Source organism: Neovison vison, chromosome 1 (genome assembly GCF_020171115.1).
Source record: "Neovison vison isolate M4711 chromosome 1, ASM_NN_V1, whole genome shotgun sequence".
Taxonomy (NCBI): domain Eukaryota; kingdom Metazoa; phylum Chordata; class Mammalia; order Carnivora; family Mustelidae; genus Neogale; species Neogale vison.
Genome location: NC_058091.1, coordinates 22,732,722 through 22,753,021, shown reverse-complemented (window position 1 = coordinate 22,753,021; position 20,300 = coordinate 22,732,722). Strand labels below are relative to the sequence as shown.

General features: G+C 39.9%; 1 protein-coding gene across 1 annotated transcript; it reads right to left on the bottom strand.

The window, feature by feature from the left end:
* Window positions 1-5,810: 5,810 nt before the first annotated feature.
* On the bottom strand, window positions 5,811-20,211 carry CD164 (CD164 molecule). Its single transcript, XM_044244455.1, has 6 exons — window positions 19,912-20,211; window positions 17,069-17,152; window positions 15,387-15,458; window positions 14,142-14,177; window positions 10,194-10,250; window positions 5,811-8,498 (listed from the first exon to the last, which is right to left on the bottom strand). The coding sequence occupies exons 1-6, from the start codon at window positions 20,102-20,104 to the stop codon at window positions 8,332-8,334; spliced, it is 609 nt and encodes a 202-aa protein (XP_044100390.1). The 5' UTR covers window positions 20,105-20,211; the 3' UTR covers window positions 5,811-8,331.
* Window positions 20,212-20,300: the final 89 nt, after the last annotated feature.

The following is a 20,300-nucleotide window of genomic DNA, read 5'->3' as shown; positions in this document are numbered from 1 at the left end:
TGTGCAGAGAACAGGTGGATCTTGGAAAATGACTAGGGACTATCAGGTTCCCATCTTAACGCGGGAGTGATTGCAAACCACAGCTGCTGTCTCAGATGTAGTATCTTCACTGGGGCAAATGAATATCCTCTTTGCCTTCGTTATGCAGTTGTTGACCCAATTTGTTATGCCTTTTGCTCCATAACAAATTGTAAGGACCATGAAGAGCAGTTAGCTTTTACCTAGTAGGGCAGCAGTATACCGTCAGAGTCTTGCTTTAAGGCTTTGTCAATTCTACTCCCTACATTGATATAGTCTGTAGAGACCTTGATCATCATGATATTCTACAAAAGACACTATGTTTACAACATGCTGATTGGATATGATGAGTAGGATGTCATATTTAGCGTCTTAGTAAGACATACAAGAACTAGAAGGTAAAGGACAAATTCCACAGAAATTTAGGGCTATTAACCCCAGTGAAGTCTCTGGGGCTCAAGGTTTTGGAGCATGTTAAATGTCTTCCTCTAAGGAGAAAGGCAGTTTGCTTAGGCTTACACCATTTACTGTGAAAAACAAAGGCATAATGCTCAGTAGGCCTTTTTGGATTTGAAGGCAATGTGTACAATATTTGAGTTGGCTATTTCAACCCTCCTCTAGAGTTACCTGTAAGATTACCAGTTTTGAGCGGGGAGCGGAGCAAGAGAAGGTTCTGTCATGAACTTGAGTTACAGTATAAGCTGCTCTGCCATATAGGTCCTATGATCCAGCAGAGCCAGTGATTCTAGAAGAATCCTGGAACATATGGAGCCCTTCTCAAGCAGAAACACAGGGCAAACCTTAGGATTCTGGAGCAAATCTCTGCCCTCTTTTGAAGGTAACTATTCTCCTTCTGTGCCTTGTAGAGACTGATTACCCAACCAAGGGATAGTAGATGAGCAGGTAGCCTAAGCTTCACATCATGATTTGGGTGTTTGAGAGTCTACCTAGTCATAAACTTGAGCATGCACAGCAGCAATCTGTTGTAAATGGAAATAGTATACACTTGACTTAACTATCTGGAACAGGTCTGAAAGGTACAAATAGCTTCCATGAATATGTGGCTCAGATTCTTTCAGCACCAATGCCTGTTGCTGCCTCTTCCTCAATCAATACCTCTGGTCTGGAGTGTTTCTAACAACTAGCTAGCCAAGAAAAAATAAATAAATAAATAAACCTGGCTTATATATAGGTCTGCATGATACATTGGATCCACCCAAAAGTGGGCAACTGCACCACCATGGAGCTCAGGAGTGGATCTAAATAGAAGAGGCATAAGAGGGGCGCCTGGGTGGCTCAGTGGGTTAAAGCCTCTGCCTTCAGCTCGGGTCATGATCCAGGGTCCTGGGATTGAGCCCTGCATCGGGCTCTCTGCTCGGCAGGGAGCCTGCTTCCTCCCCTCTCTCTCCCTCTCTCTGCCTGCCTCTCTGCGTACTTGTGATCTCTGTCAAATAAAATAAATAAAATCTTTAAAAAAAAAAAGAAGAAGAAGAAGGGGCGCAAGAAAATCTTCCCTGTGAGAACTGCAAGTAGTGAATTTGATTGTCCATGGTGTCTGATCTGAGACATGGCCAGAAGTACAAATCCACATGAATTCTTGGATAGTTGCTAGTGATTTGGTTGGACAGTTAGACTTGGAAGAAATAGTAAATGTTGGTGACAAGTAAATGTGGGGAAAGGCATGTGGATGGATCTCGGAATGGGAACACACATATTCATATCCCATGTCACTAAAGGGCATCTACAGCAAAGAAGGCTCTTATTAATCAAGTGGATAAAATAATGCACTCTATGGGTGTCAGTCTCTTTCCCCAGCTACCCCAGTGCTTGTTCAATGTGACCCATGCATGGGCTCAACAACATGGATTTCCCCTTATCAAGGCTGACATGCACTAGTGACTACTGCCTGATCTGTCAGGAGCAGAGACCAATACTGAGGCTGAATACAGTATTAATCTCGTGGGTAATAACCATCCATATGATAGCAATTTGATTATATTGGACCCTTTCCATCATAGAGGACAGAGATTCATCTTTAGTAGAATACACACATTCTGAATATGGTCTATAATGCTCCTTCCAGCACTGCTAGCTGATGCACATACTCACAGAATGCTTTATCCACTGTCACAGCATTTCCTACAGCACTGCTTCTAATTAAGGAATCAATTTCACAGTAAAGGAAATGTTGCAGTAAACGCATGCCTGTGAAATTAACATGCCCCAACACCCAGAAGTGGCTGGGCTGATTGAAAGGTGGGATAATTCACTGAAAACTTAGTTGTAACCACCTTGCAAGGATGGAGTTGTCTCACACAGATAGCATACGTACCCAGAAATCAAGAGGTAGAAGTGGGTGTGACTCATGGTGATACTTCTCATCTCAGGAACCTCAAGCTGAGCTGGCTTGGAGGTCTTAGTTCCCAAGGTTTGTTTCAACCAGAGACACAACAATGGGTCTATTGATTTAGGATCTAAGGAGAGACCACATCTTGGGATTCATAAGCCACGAAACCAACAGGCAATGAAAGGTGTTACCCTACTGGCTGGAATGGTTGATCCTTATTAACCAAGGGGAGATTGTAGTGCTGGTACACAATGGAGGCAAAGGCCATATCTGGAACATGGTGGTTCTCTAGGTGCCTGAGCACTTCCATACCCAATAGGAAAGATTAATGAAAATCTACGCAACCAAAATAGAACAGTAGAAGACTCACACCCTTTGGTAGTAACATTTGGGTCACCACCAGGAGAACTGACCACTTGAGATTCTCAGAAAGGGCAAAATAAATATTAAGTAGGGGGAGGTCATAAATTGACAGAAAAAAGGACTTTAAGCTTTGAATCCACCTGTTGCCCGCTCCACCATTATGACAATGGAGTTGAATGAATACTTCTTTGCTAGGTGGCGTGATGTTTCGTCAGACAGTACTGGAAGAATTTCTTTTCCTGGTTCTGGACAAAACTTGAGCAGCACACACATCTGAGCACTGTGGTGTCACTGGTGTGGCACCCTCTTGAACATGGCTTACCCTATGTCCCCTTGGATGACTTCGCAGGTCACCACCGGCATATCATTTCCCCATAGCTGCCCGGTGGTGGATTTGCAGCTACCACAAACTTCATCCAGAGAGCCAAGGTTGTAACCTTGATATTTCTGGAATTTGGCTTGAGGAAGGACAGAGAGCAGCCACTTCTTAAATTTGCTATGCCAGTATTCTTCAGAGTTCTTCACTGCTTTGTTTGCATTTCTTTAAAATATTACAGATAATGTGTCCTATCCCTCCAATCCACTCTTAGGTCAAACTTCCCCTGTTCATATTTGTGGCTTCTATCTCCTGATTGTACTCTGGTGATATTGACACCATAATAAAAGACAAAGACTTGAAGAATATATCAAAGAAAATCCATTTGACCATAGATGAGCACCCAGCACGTTTTAAGAGAAAAAATCCTACAATTAATAAGACAGGATAGAAAAAGACAATTCACAGAGGAAGTACAAATTAAGGACAGTAACCAAGTAAATCATTTCACTTACAGAGTATTTAAACTTTGCCAATATCAGATGGAAAGGATGTAGAAACTCTCAGGTACACTGCCTGGTGGGAATCGGAAGGCCATCTCAGTTTGTTAAAATGTACAGAGTGTGGGTGGAACTAGAGGGTATTATGCTGAGCAAAGTAAGTCAATCAGAGAAAGACAATTATATGATCTTACTCATATACAGGATTTAGGAAACAAAACAGGAGCATAGGGTAAGGGAGGGAAAAAATAAAACCAGACATAATCAGAGAGGGAGACAAACCATAAGAGAGTCTTAATCATAGGAAACAGACTGAGGATTGCTGGAGGGGAGGAGGTGAGGGACGGGGTAACTGGGTGATAGACATTAAGGAGGGCAGTGATGTAATGGGTGTTATATAAAAGACTGACCAATCACTGACCTCTACCTCTGAAACTAACAATACACTATGTATTAATTGATTTTAAAATTTAAAAAGGAGTTAAATATAAAAAGCTCAAAGTGTAAACCCTATGACACAGATCTCCCCTTCTCTACCTTTACACTAGACAGAAATTCACACATAAACAAGGGGGCAGGTGCAAAGATACTGCTCTGCAGAAGCGTTACTAAAAACTAAAAATTGCAAACCTACTATCCTTCTGTAAGCAGATACTTAAGATACTCATACTACATAGGCTCTCAATAATTGAAGTATTTGGTATAGCTACATACACTAACTTGAGAAGATCTCCAAGTAGTGAGTAAGAAGTTGCAGGCTAATGTTAACACAAAAATCCACATTATGTATTTTCTAAGAGTACATACAATATATATAAAAAATGCTGGCGGAGGGGGGAGTTTAACACCAGACCAGTTCCAGTAATTACCTCTGCAAAGTGGAGGAGCCAGGGAGGGGAAGGGATTGAGGGACAGTCAAAGCAGACATACTTATCTTGTATAGTTTAAGAAAAAAAATTTAAGAATATGTATTTATATATTCCTTGAAATAAAAATTAAAACTTTAAAGGTCCCATCTTGAGACTGCATTTGCCCTCAAACTGGACAGTGCACATTAAACAGTAGTTTTCAATACAGCGGACTTTGGGCAAAGGACAATGATCCTTGAAGGACAGGAAACTATGGATCCGGACAACTGCCCCGAATTTCTAAGCCATGATGCGGAGAGAGGACGCCCAGACAGAGCCCAGTGCACTTCCTGAATTGAGGAGATGGAGCTGGAAGTCAAAGCAGTTGAAGACAGCTGGAGTTCCAGAGCAGAGGACTGCGGTGGAAGGCTACAGAACTCCAGAGATCTGCGGAGTACAGTCTCAGCAACATGCCGATCAGCAGACGCAAGAGGTAGCTACCCATGGCTAGGAAAGGTTTCCAGGAAACAGTATCTGGAAGCCCACACAAGGCTAGGAAAAGAGCCTGTCCCCGCTCGCCCAGACTAGGAAGCCTCATAATCCATGGGCACTGAGTACTAAGAAGTACTAAAAAAAAATCAGACTGACTCAGTGTTAGAATTAGCAGACATAGGCATTAAAAACAAACAAACAAACAAACAAAAAAACCACTGCATGCTCAAACACTAAAGAATGGGTATGGAGACATGAACGATGTAAAAACACCCAAAATGAACTTCTAGAAACGAAGACATCGAAATGGAAAACACACTAAGATTAACAGATTAAACTGTAACCATTAGTGAACTTGAACACAATAATTTGACATGAAACAGAAAAAGATTAAATTAAAAAACTAAACAGTGCATGAATGAGCTATGGGTCAACTTCCAGCAGCCCCCACGTAATTAGAATCCCCAAAAGAGAAGGGAAAGGATAGAAAAAAAAATATTTGAAGAAATAACAGCTGAGAATGTCCAAATCCGATGAAAAGCATATATCCAAGAAACCCAACAAACCCCGAGCACAAGAACGACTAGCACAGCAAATCACTTCAAATTGCTCGAACAGCCATAGAGAAAAATCTTAAAAAGCAACAAAGGAAAACAAAGACGTGCAGAGGAACAGAAGACGAAGAGGACAGATTTCTCAGAGAACAATGCATGTGAGAACACAATGGACCAACATTACCGTGCTGAGAGCACTAAACACTACAAGTTTCTGAGGAATGCCGATCTGCTATAGTCACTGGTCTTGGAGAGCAATAGAGAGCGAGCAGACAACGCATCCCCAAACAGACTGATAAGGCAAATTCACGAACATTAAATTTCATCATCAAAATGCAAAAACACTTCAGTTAAAAAAAAAGAACAGATTAATTCACTTAACATGTAGATTTATTTTAAATCAGTTTGGTACATGATACAGATTGGTTTTGCAGTTTTTAATGAACTGAAATAGAAATTTCTAAATACAGCAGTGTCTGCCTGTGCAATAAGTATCTGTAAGGTAAAATAAGGTGTTTTGATAGAACTACATCCACATGAACAAATCAAGAGAAAAATCTGAAAACGTTTCTGTACCTTCTGGATTAAAAAAAAAACCAAATTATTAATGGCTCAAGATACTAAAGAAAGGGGGGGAAAGGCTGTGAGTTCCGTTTTAAGAGCTCTTCTTGCAAAATCTAACTGGTTTCATATTATGGTTCTGTTGTCAGAGCAGGATTCAAGATTACAGAAGATGAGAAGCTTCATCAGCTACATTTTCACAAAAACAGATGTACTGACATTAATGTGTGACAAGGTATCCATATCTAGGTAAATGATAATTATCTATCACTGTAGCTAAATCTTGCCGCTTTGGGAGAAATGGAGACTCTGATTTTTTCAAATGATTCTTGGATCTTACAGCACTCACTAAAAACTAACAGCCATGGCACCATAATAAAAATTTTTGTGAGGTTCCTAAAACTGGTATCAGAATATTACTAATGAAAACACAAAAATGTGAGGTAAACCTACCTTTTCCCAAAAACCTTTGAAGCCAGAGATTTTAAGCAATTAAGGCACTTGAAAACATTAAGTGTATGTACAAATGTGCAAGTAAAACAAACTAGCTGTACCAGCAAGTAACAAAGAAACAGTAAATCTTCATTTTAAGAACCTTGAATATAATCATATCTAAATGTAAGGAATTTTGGCTTATGAAATGGACCAAAGCAACTCCTCATTTCCTACTACAAAATATTGAAAACCAAGTGCTAAACTCAGCCCCTATAGGCTAAAGAAACTAAAAACAAAACAAAACAAAAAACAAACAAAAAAAAACCTTTAATGACCTAGAAAAGCAAAAGCTTTTTAAAAACTAATGAAAACCTCTGAACTAATCCAGTATGTCAAAGGCAGGGGAGATGTATCCCTCTGAAACTGAAAAAACTAGTGCTTCCTAAAGAAACTAAAAAAAATAATAATAATAAAGCATGCATGCTTAATGTACTATAGGAATTGCAACTAAAAGGAAAGGATGGGAGAAAAGGAGAAAGGAAGGAAGAATGGAAGGAAGGAAGGAAGGGAGGGAGGGAGAGAGGAAAAGAAAAGAAAAGAAAAGCAAGCGCAATCTGTCTACCCAGGGCAATCATCATTAAAAAATCTACAGTAATCCAATCAACCAAAAAACCCTCAGATTTTCTGAAATTACACTGGTCACATTTCTGGTCTCAAAACTTAAAATGATTGTCTCATTCAAGAGCTGTAAATTGACTCTAAAACAACTTATTTCCTTCTTGTCTCATAAAAAAAAAAAGTTACTTTTCAAGGAAGCTTGCTGAAAAATCCTTTCAAGGTACAACAGTGTTGGGATACTTCCTGAAGTGCAAAGGAAAAACGTAAGAAAATCAACTTTAGCTTTATACTTTTTAACAGCCTAAGAAAAACGTTGGGAAGTTCAATATATGAAGGCTTTCAACTTTGTAGAACATCCTTTAGCCTAAATTTTCAACTTTGTAGAACATCTCCTGACCTTGCTGAGGTCTGAAACAAAAGTTAAGTTTTCAGTTATTACCGGCATGGTATCTAAAAGCAGGTTTGCTACAGCTAGTGAACAGGTGTATCACCAGAACAACCTTTACCCTCCTTAATGTGAAAGAACAAATCAGGAACACCTGAAGTTACAGCCTACCTTTCAGTCTGTCTTTTAAGGCACTGTTCTTTATTTTCTCAGTGATTTAAGGTGCTTTGCCAGTATGAATGATAACCTGCTATTGTTAATGGTTTGTATCCTTTCCATTCGTTTCTTTAAATCTGGAATGTAATTCCCTGTGTGGCATCTTATTTCTAATGTAGAAAAAATAACTGTCATCAAGCACAAAATTTTACGCTAAGGATACAATTTACTCTAAGGACACTAGATTTACCGACTTATTCCACTTTTGAAAGGACAGCCAAAAGTCCACCCGACCGATGCTCATTTGGCACATTCTTCTCAATTCTGGTCACTAAACTACATCCTGAGATGGGATGAAAATGATGCAGCTTTCAGGCTTTAAAATGACTAAATTTAAACTGCCAGAAGAGTCATGAGGTGTCTGTGCAGGACAATGCTTCCCACCACCTACAGAGTTACATTTGGTATGTCAAGAAGAGAGAACATAATCCCACAGCAGCAGCCATTGAAAATAAAAGAAGACAGCCACAAGGATTCATGCAGAATATTTTAAATATTCCTGTTGAGCAAAATGATTTAAGTGATTTTTCTTCGAGGATGATGCTCCCAAGTATCTTATATGCATCCTTTGAATGTGTACAGATCCTGGAGTAGCGTCTTCCATGTGGGACATCTTGAAAGAGAATATTTTGGTTTCAGTGAGTTACACACCAGTCCTTGTTAATTTAATGGGTCTGTTTACAGAGTGTGGTAGTTTCGTTCTTTCGATTTGCAGAATTTGTAGAGAAAGAAGATTACAGCCTGCACACCCAGGACGAGGACAATTCCTCCAATGAAACTGGCCGCATCGAAGGTTGACTTCCTCCCGGGTTGTGAAGTTGGAGTTAAAGTGGTATTAGTTGTACCTGTTAAATAAGAAGAAAAGATAATGAGACCTGGAAAGTCCCATGATCCTCTACTCAGAATTTCAAGACCCGCATGAGCTTATACTTTGACTTTGCCATAAGTTAAATTCTATAAAGTATCTCCTCTTGAGTCAAGTCTTTACAACTAGAATTTATCCCATTCACTCCATCTAGCAATATCAAGTGGTCAAAGCTGCCATTCAAATTCAAGTATGAAAGTGACAGAGAAAAATTCTCCTGGTACATAAATTATGCCCTGAGAACATGTCAAGCACTTTAAAAATTTGTAATTTCTTCAGAAAACATGCTGTTAGTTGTTACACTAAATATTAATATTTGCGTTGAAAACTCACGTAACTTTTAAATTTTATTAAATATACAAGGTAAGCAAAAATTCGGTTGCAATTTTTCAAAGTACAAAAATTATCCTAAGTATCTATAATTTATAAATTTAACAAATAAACTTGTTATTAAAGGTATTATAAATCTTACTCTAAAATTTTATATTATGAGCATTACCAAACCATATGGAATAAAAGCACAAAAGTATGAATTCCCTTTTCAGAGAAAAAAAATGTTTCAATAGGAAATAAAACATGAATTTTTTTTTAGGGAATAAAAGGTTTCAAGTAGAACACCATCCATTTTAATAAAAAGCAGTTTCGTATTTAAAATAATTTTTTTCTAAGTAGAGTTTCAAATAAACACTGGTTCTGGTGGCTGTATAATAAGGTGGCCAGCTTTCAAATTTTTTTTAAGGTATTTTATTCATTTGTTAGAGAGAGAGAGATGGAGAGAGAGCACAAGCAGGGGAAGCTGCAGGCAGAGGGAGAGGGAGAAGCAGGCTCTCCCCCAACCCCCCCAAAAGGGAACCCAATGCGGGGCTTGATCCCAGGACCCTGGGATCATGACCTGAGCTGAAGGCAGAGACTTAACAGACTGAGCCACCCAGATGCCCCAAGCTTTAAAATTAATCACAACTATTCTGTAATTCTTGCAAAGACAAAATGGTTTCCTTGAAACCAAGAAAGGTTGCATAAGAATAAGCCAAAAAACTTAAAAAAAAAAAAAAAAATCAAAACCAAACACCAGTATTTTAAATAGGATAGAGAGGATTCATAACCTGTGTATCTGCAATGTCTTGTGGCATCACCTAAATGTGATTTTGTTTAAAACACAGCAAATCATTAATTAGTAAACGCTACTTTTCACATGCACTTTTAACAGTTATAAAGGAACATAAAGAAATAGCGAGAAACATGGCCAAGGTGCCCATCTGCAGTGATCTTGGCTCTTTAGATCTTTCTCAATAAAAAAGATGGCTAAATTATCTTCACTCCAATTGTCATGACCTAAACACAGCATAAAATTAACTCCTAACAGTCATCAGTATTTAATTTTTAAGTTATAAGAAATGAGATCTCACTGATAAGCTGCAGCAAAAGGGTTTTAGAAAAACACTATCTCTTAACTCTAATGTGTCAGGCCAAATACGGCGATGTGTTAAAAAATGGGGCCTCGCAGCAAACCTACCATTCCTGCATTAACAGCCTACCATCCTGGTCCTCCAAACATAAGAGGTGAGTTTTAGTTCACAACCATTCATGAATGAAACTGGAAAATGGGGGCAAAAATAGCACAAGGCAAGGCTGCAAACATACCCCCAGGTCACCGACAGTTCCAACCCCCCCTTACCTGACGTAGGAGCTGTGGTGGCGGTGGCTGAGGAGGCAGGCGGGGTGGTGGTTTTGGCTGCAATAGAAACAAAACTTACTAGTAACTTACATTTCCAAACCTCCCAGTATCTAGTCATTTGTCTTTAAAATAATGCTGCCAACTTCAACAGGCTTTCTATTTTCCAAAGACTAAAGGCCAAATTTCAGGTATTGGCTCACTAACACATCCACGCAGCCAGACTACGAGTTTTTAAATCACCACGAAGCAAGCATAAAACTATCTGTGTTAACATCTATGTAAATACTGGAGTATGAAATCTATGTATACATCTGGATAATGTTTGCAAAAAGACACACAGGAGGGCAAGAATCAGTGGTCAGGTGAGGGAAGAACAAATGCTTTTTTAATGCTTCTATGACAAAAACTATTAACTTAAAAAGTCATGGTAAGAAACCAGTGGGGCTCAGGATTTCTCAAGCAGGTATCAAGGCTGGCTTATGTTTTTCATTTCGAGGGGCTGGCAGACAGTGAACATCTTCAGCTTTGTGCAGCACATAGTGCAAAAGCAGCCGAGGACGACATGCAAATCAACAGGCATCACTCTGTTCCCATAAAATGTTATTTTAAGAACAGGTCCCCTGGGGCCACAGATCCCCCAATTTAAATTATCTGACAATGCCTGTAAAGAAAATGAACTCTTGTGAGAAGAATTAATTTGAATGTAAACACATTTTAGGAACCAAAGCACTTTATTAACAGACTTTTGTTAGTACTGATACTACTAACAGATTCTAATCAATGATACGTTACCAATACTGACAGGATTACATGTTTGTATCCTTTTCTCTCACCACGAGCACTACTGCAGGTATCTTCCCTACCCTGCTCTTGGGTGGACAATTAGGTCACCTCTCATTTTGCCAGCAGGGAAATACCTCATCTCACCTCTGGCAGGGCTGATTCTTAGACAGAATTCCTAGAGTTTTAATCCCTTTAAAGTTGCTGCAAAAAATAACACTTTACAAACTAAGCAAATATATATTCTTTTCAATCTTAAAACACTACATTTTGTCTGACAATGGTAAGGAATCAAGTTTGCAAATTTGCCTTTTGAGTCTTACTACCAATCCCCCTGAACACCACACAGACTAATGCTTTTTTCTATAAACGCACAAAACATTTACACACTTCTACTTCTGACCGAAATATTACTTTGACAGAATTTTCAAAATTATGCAATACTTAGGGAATATATGTTTACTATACTACAGTATGTTCCTTTCATTTTAAAAAAAATAGTAATTAGCAGTTAACAAAAGCTGCTACTGGTGGTGGAAAATTTTTAAAAACACAGTAAACTAAGTAATCCCATCATGCAGAATAACATGTCATTTCCTGCTGGCCATTTCACTAGGCAATTATGTAACAATAAAAATTTTAAAATTAGCAGAACTTAACAGTTTGTCTTCCACTCATTATGAAAATTTCCCACTAGATATCTGATGTAATCTAGTCAATCTGTAAATAATAAGAGATTATTTACGACTATTTTTATTTATAATATTTATAGGTACTAATCGAAGACTGTTACAATTAACCCCACTGAACACCTTTCTACATAAATCAAATTCTCTTTGTGTCATTTCTTTAATAATCCCTTAATTTCTTACTTGCTCTCTTTCAGCAACAGCCATGAAAAGAGACCATGTAAAGGTTTTTGAAGAACTGCCACTCAACAGATGCATTTTCTATAAGCAAACCCTGGCCTCCTTCCACTTACAGAACGAGAGAGAGAAAACTAGAGAGACCCCAGGGTACTTCACTGGAGAACCCCATATGGATCAAGCACGAAAACTACACCAAGGTTCATGAGAAGAAATTAAAAGTGAACCCACAATGGTTTTGAAGAAACTCTTTTCCCCTTTTGGTTCACATCCCACCTTCTGGAAATTAATTTTTCCTTAACATCTCTGCTTTAATCAATCTTTTAACATCCTCCTAGTCAGTGACTACCAATGGGTGTTACCACTGTGTGCTCTCCAAAAGTTCTGTGGTATTTGCAGATTTCTATGGCATGAATATTTCCACCGTAATTCAAGCTCCCGATGCAGTCTCACTGAACGTGTAGTTGGGAAGAGCTATGCACAACTGGCCACCGCGAGCTGGTATGAGCTAGCTCACCACCACCCAAGTCTTTCAATGAGTTCTGGTCCTTGATTCAGCATCTGATCACTTTATCCTCTGAAAAACTATACCTAAAACACACACACACACACACAGTTTCCTGGACATACCTCTCTGCCCATCCCTACTCAGTTTCCTCTCTGATCCTCTTCTCAACCCTTAGACATTTCCGTCCCCTGGAGTTGGGTCCTCAAGTCCTATTCTGTCTACAAGCTGTTCCAGGGGACACCACTACTGCCTACACTAATCAGTTTTGCCTGCGCTGTCAAGCTAAGAGTCTGCCATCACCTCTATCGAGTCCTATTCTTCCTACCTCCTAAGTCTATTTGCATACATCTGCAACTCTTCCCATATAGTTCTCCAGAATTCCCCTCATGGGTCATCTATTCCTATCTCCCTGTGTTCACTCTTGTCTCCTGTTCCAACCTGTCCTCCCAATCTGGCTCTTGGCCCGCTGACTGTTCAGCTCAACCCTTCCTCACCATGCATATCCAGATGCAATTCCCCAACCTCACTATACTCCTTCACACTCTTCACTACTGACCGCCGTGCTCCACTTCGGAAGCTACTGTCATGTTTTACTAGGGTCATTTCAAGAGTCAGTCAACATCTCCAGGAAGTTGTCACCACATTTGCCATATTACTCCATATACACACCTTCCAACAAATGTCTCAAAACACTACGCTTATTTACCCGTATCACAGTTACTACAATAGACAAATGCTGTCTTCTGTTTCCAGTCCCTATCATCCAGCCTGTTGTCCCGGAGTAGAAGTTTTTTAATGATTTATTCCTCCTATCACTTTGGTAAAGATTTTTTTTTTTTTAAGATTTTATTTATTCATCAGAGAGAGAGGGAGAGAGAGCGAGCACAGGCAGACAGAATGGCAGGCAGAGTCAGAGGGAGGAGCAGGCTCCCTGCCGAGCAAGGAGCCCCATGTGGGACTCGATCCCAGGACGCTGGGATCATGACCTGAGCCGAAGGCAGCTGCTTAACCAGCTGAGCCACCCAGGCGTCCCAAGATTTTTAAAAGGAGAAATTATCTAATCCTGTTGAAGGGGTAGTGAAAACTTTCCAGTTGTTGATGGGAATGAAAAGCATATCTTTCTGGAAAGCAATCAATATTCAGTCTTAAAATAATCCTATCCTCTGACCTAGGAATGCTGTTTGAATCAATTCTGTCAGGGATAACATCAAAACAGGAACGCGTGCTGCAGGAAGAATGAAAGATGACCTAACTATCCAACCAAGTGCAGGTTAAGTAAAGCGTATACAACAATGTAAAAGAAAAAAACAATTCAAATGTGCATGGGCATCTTATGCAAGTTCATAATAAATCTATTGAGAGACACAGATAGAAGACTGGGAAAAACTTATCACTGAAAACATCCTGGTGTACCTCTGGATAATGGGAATTACAGGGAATTTTAATTTTCTTTAGGCTCCTGTATTCCCCAAGATCTTCAAAAAATCCACAAAAAGCAGTTTGTGGATTCAATGTCCACAGCAAATCCTCCCATAGTCAATAAACGTCATTTATTCATAATTCCATTATGAATTATAAATTCCATTTATTCATAACTCCATTATTATTCATGGAATTCCATGACACTGGCACGAACAGTTCATACTCATGTAATCGTTATGGTTCAAGACCAAATACATCTACAAATTTTTTAAATTATACTAACAACTTTTAGGTATTTAATCACTAGTAAGTCCATCAAGAGACTTTACAAATCCTGAAAGAGGAGGAAAAGAGTTAATTATCTTGTATTACCTGTAGAATTCGTTGGCATCGGAGTGGGCTCGGGTGCTATTTAAAACAAACAAACATGAAGTCAAAGCACAACCTAAAATAATACAATCCATTACACTTTTTTTTAAACTCCAGTCATGTGAGTACCACTTTTACAAAGTTTACATTTAAGTACCACCTTGTGGAGGAGACTGACAGTTGCTCTAACCAATACTGATCTCCCCTTCTTTAGAAATATGAAGCACAATCTAGAGTTGACGCTTCCCCACCTGGAGAAAGACACACATTTCTTAGCCTCCCCTGCAGGTAGGTAGCCCAGTATAACTTTTAGAAAGCATCTGTAGGTAGATACGGGCCTCCCTCCTCTTTCTGTTGGCAGAAAAACCAATTTGATGGTTGGAACATGAGCGCTTACCTCGAAGAGTAAGGTCAGAGTTATTTTTAAGGAATGACAGTAAACAGCCTGGGTCCCTACTGGGGATAGAGTGCTACATAGTCCAAACTAATTCTGATACATCATCAAATTAAGAAGAATTATTTATTCAAGTTTTCTCTAAATTAGTATCTTTTAAAATGTTTTACTTAACCTTGTTTCTAAGCAATTATTTTCACGAAACCACAGGTTTGATATAATTACTTTTTTCTGGCACACTGAAATAGATACTAAAAATGTTTGTTCTTTTACCACCTAAACCAAATTATGTGCATTCTACAAAAGAGGTAACTGACCTCATACTAATGAAATTCTCAGTCATGAAGTTCAAGTTTGGACGGGAAAACCCCACTAAAAGTAAAACTGTTATAGGTAGTTTTTCAAGGTTACTGACACACTCCAGAAAGCTCTTTTGCTCTATTTATTAACTATGCACCAAATCAGAAGTTTGACTTCACTATCCATTTATAATCTTGTTAGGAAAATCAGTTGCTTCTTCTAGGAATTTTAACTATTTTCTGAGCAAAGACTTAAGGTTAAAGAGTAACCAATTTCTTCAAACTAAAGTACAAAAATGAGAAAACAGATGAATACAGGAAAGATTCAACCATAACACAAAATACGCCAGAGATTGTGACAATCACCAACACCATAATCCGGAAAAGGGCCAGAACAAGATTGTCCAGTCCAGTAAAATGCAAATGGAGTGGGTCTAAACTACAGTCAGTTTAGACTGCCAGAAATGGCAAACCAAATATTGAAAGAAGGCTTCTGAGGCAAAGATCTTCCTCACCTCTTGGCCACTTTCCTCAGAAACCAATGTGAATACTTACCAGAACAGAACTGTGTGCCATTCACCACCTGGCAATCACTAACTGTTGCATTATGTGAACAGTAGCTTTTCTCTGTTACGGGGGGGAAAAAAGACACAGAGCACCAATCACTTGTTTATATTATCTTTGTTTTGTTACCAAGCTCCAGAACTGCTTCCAAAAATCAAACTCAGGCATAAACACTTCAGAAGTCCAGGGATCAAGAAAATACTGTTATGCTCTTTCCCTCATTGATTAAGAAAGATTACCCAGGACCTCTCCAAATATTTGTCTAAAACCTACATAAATACACTAAACAGATAAATTGGAAACACTTAGATCCTAATTGGGGCATGACTCCTGCATAGCAAAGGCTGCTAGATTCCACATGAGTAGGGAGAAGCCGAAAGGCTCTAATAAAGGCTTAGTAACCACAGGAGGTACCCCATTAGCATCAGTAGGACCTCGGTAGGACCTGTAGGACCTTCTCGGTTTTCTACACTTTCTAATAAAACTGCTTTCCTGACAGCCAAACTTGTAGCAAGAGTAAGGGAGACCCTTCCTCAACATATCCTACAGTAGAGCATTCAAGCCCCAAAACATGCCAACTCTGCTCCACACAGCAGGAGAGAGGTGCACACTTAAATTCCATTTGATGACATTTAAAAAGAAAGTGACTCTCACACAATAAAAAAGTTTAGCCCCAAATTAAGCTAATACCTTAATTTTATAAGTTCTTTAACAGGGGCACCTGGGTGGCTCACTGGGTTAAAGCCTCTGCCTTCAGCTCAGGTCATGATCCCAGGGTCCAGGATCGAGCCCCGCATCAGGCTCTCTGCTCGGCAGGGAGCCTGCTTCCCCCTCTCTCTCTGCCTGACTCTCTGCCTACTTGTAATCTCAGTCTATCAAATCAATCAATCAATCTTAAAAAAAAAAAAAAAAAGATCTTAAACAATATTATGTCATGACATAAGGATTTTGCCCAGAACTCATATTAGATTTCTTTTAAACAAATAAAGACACTTAATACATAGCTTTGGCATTTTAGGTATATACATACACACACCCGATAAACTGTTTTACTGATAAGAAAAAGCAACTACTTCCCATTAAGAGAAGAGAATTTGCTGTAATCCCATGGTTCTAACAAAAACGTTATTGGCATTTCAAAGTATCTTCAACTAACTTTTTATTCCTCAAATTAAAGGTTAATTTTAAAATTGAACAAAAACACCAACTCTTTCCATCTCACTCTTTCCCATATTCTAAATATCCAACTAAGTTTTATAAGGTCTCTATAATTCATCTAGCAGGACACCTGCAGAAGATAAATGCCTTCTTTTTCTAGGAAACCATTTTTAGGGGAAAATTTCACAACTTTCTTTCACAGCTGATTTTGGTGTACCTGTCCTCTTAATCTTCCAAAGCTCTAAAATCTCTCTTCCTTTAAAAGCTACTAAACCTTAATTATCAAGTCTAAGGAATTATAGGGGTGGGGACAGAATGGGAGTCCAGAGATTTTAGCCGGAATGTTAAGCAATAGGAACGTGAAAGGAAAAGTATTTGATTTGCAAAGTAGTACACAATATACTTAATTTTCTACATAATTTTTAAGTGTTTAGGAATACCCTGTAGAATATCTTAAAATGATAAAACAAAACAGTTTGCATTCTCAAAATTAAAGCCATCCCAAAGCTTCTTACCTTTACATTCTATCCAAAAGCAGGTAGAATTATGAAGGCTAACGCTCACACAGGAAACACAGCTGCTGCGGTTTTCACAAGGATCTGGTGGGGAGGGGTATATAAAACCAATCAATTGGTTCCTCACTTTTGAGTTTGTACAACTTACCTATTTTAAACTAAAGTGAGCATTACATACAGTACCAGACTTAATTCAGAGAAATGGTAAAACGTTATAACCCATCAACAAATGAATGGATTAAAAAATGTGGTATACATTTTTCAATAGAATAGTATTCCAACATATAAAAGAAAGGAATCCTGCCGTGCACTAGAACATCTATGAGCCTTAAGGACATTATGCTAAGTTAGACATTCAAAGAAGGACAAGTACAGCATGATTTCCTCCTATATGAAGTATCTAAAATAGTTAAACTCTGAAGCAGAACGTAGAATGATGTCTGCCAGGGCTAGGGGGAGGGTAAATGGAGATCTGCTCCTGAAGCAGGGTACAGTTTCAAGCAAGATGCAGAGTTCTGGAGATCTGTATAATAGCATGTTAATAACGTACAGTACACTTAAAACTTTTTTAGGATGGTAGATCTTCGGTGTTTTTAACTGCACACACAAAAACACTTCATTAACTGGCTTAATAAGAAATTCCAATCATAATTAATGACTGATGACACTGAAATAAACTCAAGAGAAAGGGTGGAAAAAACCCACAAGCTAGTGGGAATGCTCAGTATCTAAACAATCCTTTTTTATAGGGCAACTATTTCACAGACACTCAGGGTTTCTTGAATCATTTCAAAGCATCCCTAAAAAAATAAAAATATTGGGAAAAAGGTTGTGTTATAAGGCCAACACTACACACAGAAATCACTGTCCCCCAAAATCAGTTAAGACACTGGAATTTTTAATAGTAAAAAGACTTGTTACAGGTTGAACCCAAACTCGGATGATGCCCATTCTGAAAACGCAAGAGATTTGTAATTCGTAAGTGATCTTCACCACTGTGACTGAAGGATAAGAGACAGCAACTCTGGAAGGGGCTACATTTATGTACATACAATTTAACAAAGTAGGACGGTCTCTGTCAGTAATTTAGGCCAAATGACCCAAAAAGTCTAGGGCTCTTCATTTTCCTGGAAGCTAGTTGCCTCCAAAAAACATTCATATTTGCTTTCCCTGTGTCTTTAAAAAAAAAAAAAAAAAGTTCTGCACAGAGGCCACACACATTAATATTTTATCACTAATATTTATCAGGGACAAAGACATATACAGTACCCTTGAGTAAGGGGTTCACAAAGGAGAAAATAAGTTCTGCAGAGGTTTGTGTAAAAAATGCTAGTTATCTAAAATCTTTTGTGCCTGATACGTTTGAACAGCACAATGTTATTTACAATGAACTAAACTTGCTACCTTTCATTTTAGACTGCAGTTTATGCAACTGCTACTTACAGAAAACAAATCATCTCCTTTGTATGACTTTCAATTACAAAAAGGCAATTAACTTGGCTATCTCCAAGCTTCTCTTTGGAAAAAACACACACTCCAAAACTACAATTCTGGAAAGAAACTGCCAAATAAGCAGAAGACAAAACATATTGTGCTCTATCATCTTAAAAACAGTGCAGTTAGAACGTCCAGCATTCCACGGCAATGTACGTTCCTTATTTAACAGTTTTTGAACTTCAGTATTACATCTTTCTGAATCTTAATTATACATTTTATCTATCTATAAAACACAAAAACCAAAGGAAGACACTTCAAAACAGGATGATCCGTCTGGGGGAGGGGAGGAAAGCCAAGGTAAAAATCCTGACACTTGAGCACTTTTTCGGTCAAGATGCCAGTTATTCCTTACTCAATATTAACTAGAATAACCAATCACACTACATCAGGTTTTATATATCTAGAGTTCTTCTTCACCTCAAACTTATCTTGCCCTCTCTTTTGTGTTGTCACGGCATTGTCAATTTCTGCTTTAAGATTCAGTGTACAACTCAACCAGTACCCAAATCGACCGCAGAGCTTAACAAAGAGTGTGTTCCTGATAGAGTTTAAAAAATCGACAACCTGGGTTTCAATCCCAGCTCACAATCAACTAAACCTATGCTCCCCGCAAGCCACTTTATTTCCATCTTCCTCCCAGATTTCACCACCTATCTTCCAGTTTAGCCTAAAATACCAAAAAGAATATATGAAGCATCGGGTACACAAATGGGTACTTTTCTTTTTTGGCACATAGCATATTTAAAGTTTTAAGTAATCAAATGCCCAAACCTCAAATATACCCCAAAACCTATCCGCAAAATCAATACGGTTAGATCACAGGCAACTTTTCTCAGACTCAAGTCTGAGACACTGGCGAGCATTCACGTCTTCGGTTTCTTTTTCCTCTTTTGCCAACTCCCGGAGAAGCCCCCTTACGGAGATAGGATCTGGGTGGGCAAATGACTAACCCCAAACACAGGGAGTTCGACCAGATCCCCAACTTTGGAGGCGCTCGCCCCACGATCAACCCCCCTGCCACCACCGCGGAAGGAAGCCACGTCCCTCATCCCAAGCTGAAGTGAGACTGGGGATTACGAGGCACTTTTTAAGAGCACCTTGGCGTGGGACACTTCGGGGTGGCCCAGAGCCCAACGGACAACGGGGCTCGGCCGCCCCTACTCCCCGGGGCGCTCCCTCACCCCCGCCACTCCGATCCCAGCCCGGGCTGGACTCGGACGGGCCGCCATGTTGCTGGAGCGCGGCCCGTCCCGGCCCCGGCCCCGCGCGCACCGCGGGCAGGGCAGGCGGCTCGGCTCGGAGCGGCGGGCGGGCGAAGACAGGAAACCCGTTGGGCCGGCGCCCACCTTGTGCTGGAGTGGTCACCGGCGTAAGGGTCGTCACCGTCGTCGGAACTGTCGTTTTGGCGGTGCTGGTGTTCGGTGAAAGCGGAATCGCAGTCACGGTCGGATCCGGGCTGGGGTTCTCAGCCGCGGTCAGCACACACAGCGCGGCCAGGCAGGCGGCAGCCCAAGGCAGCTGGCGGGAGAGCCCCGACATCACGTCCTCCGCACTGGTGTTCGGGCGAAAGCTGCGGCGCACTCTACTCCGTCCGTCCCTCTGTCCCCTGCGGCACCGCCTCGGAGAGTCTGGGCCCCCGCGAGAGCGCGCCGGGGTCACGTGAGGGGCCCCAGGCCACGGCGTGCGGGGGCGGGGGGGCGGAGCGGGGGCGGGCTGCGGACGATACCAACTGCAT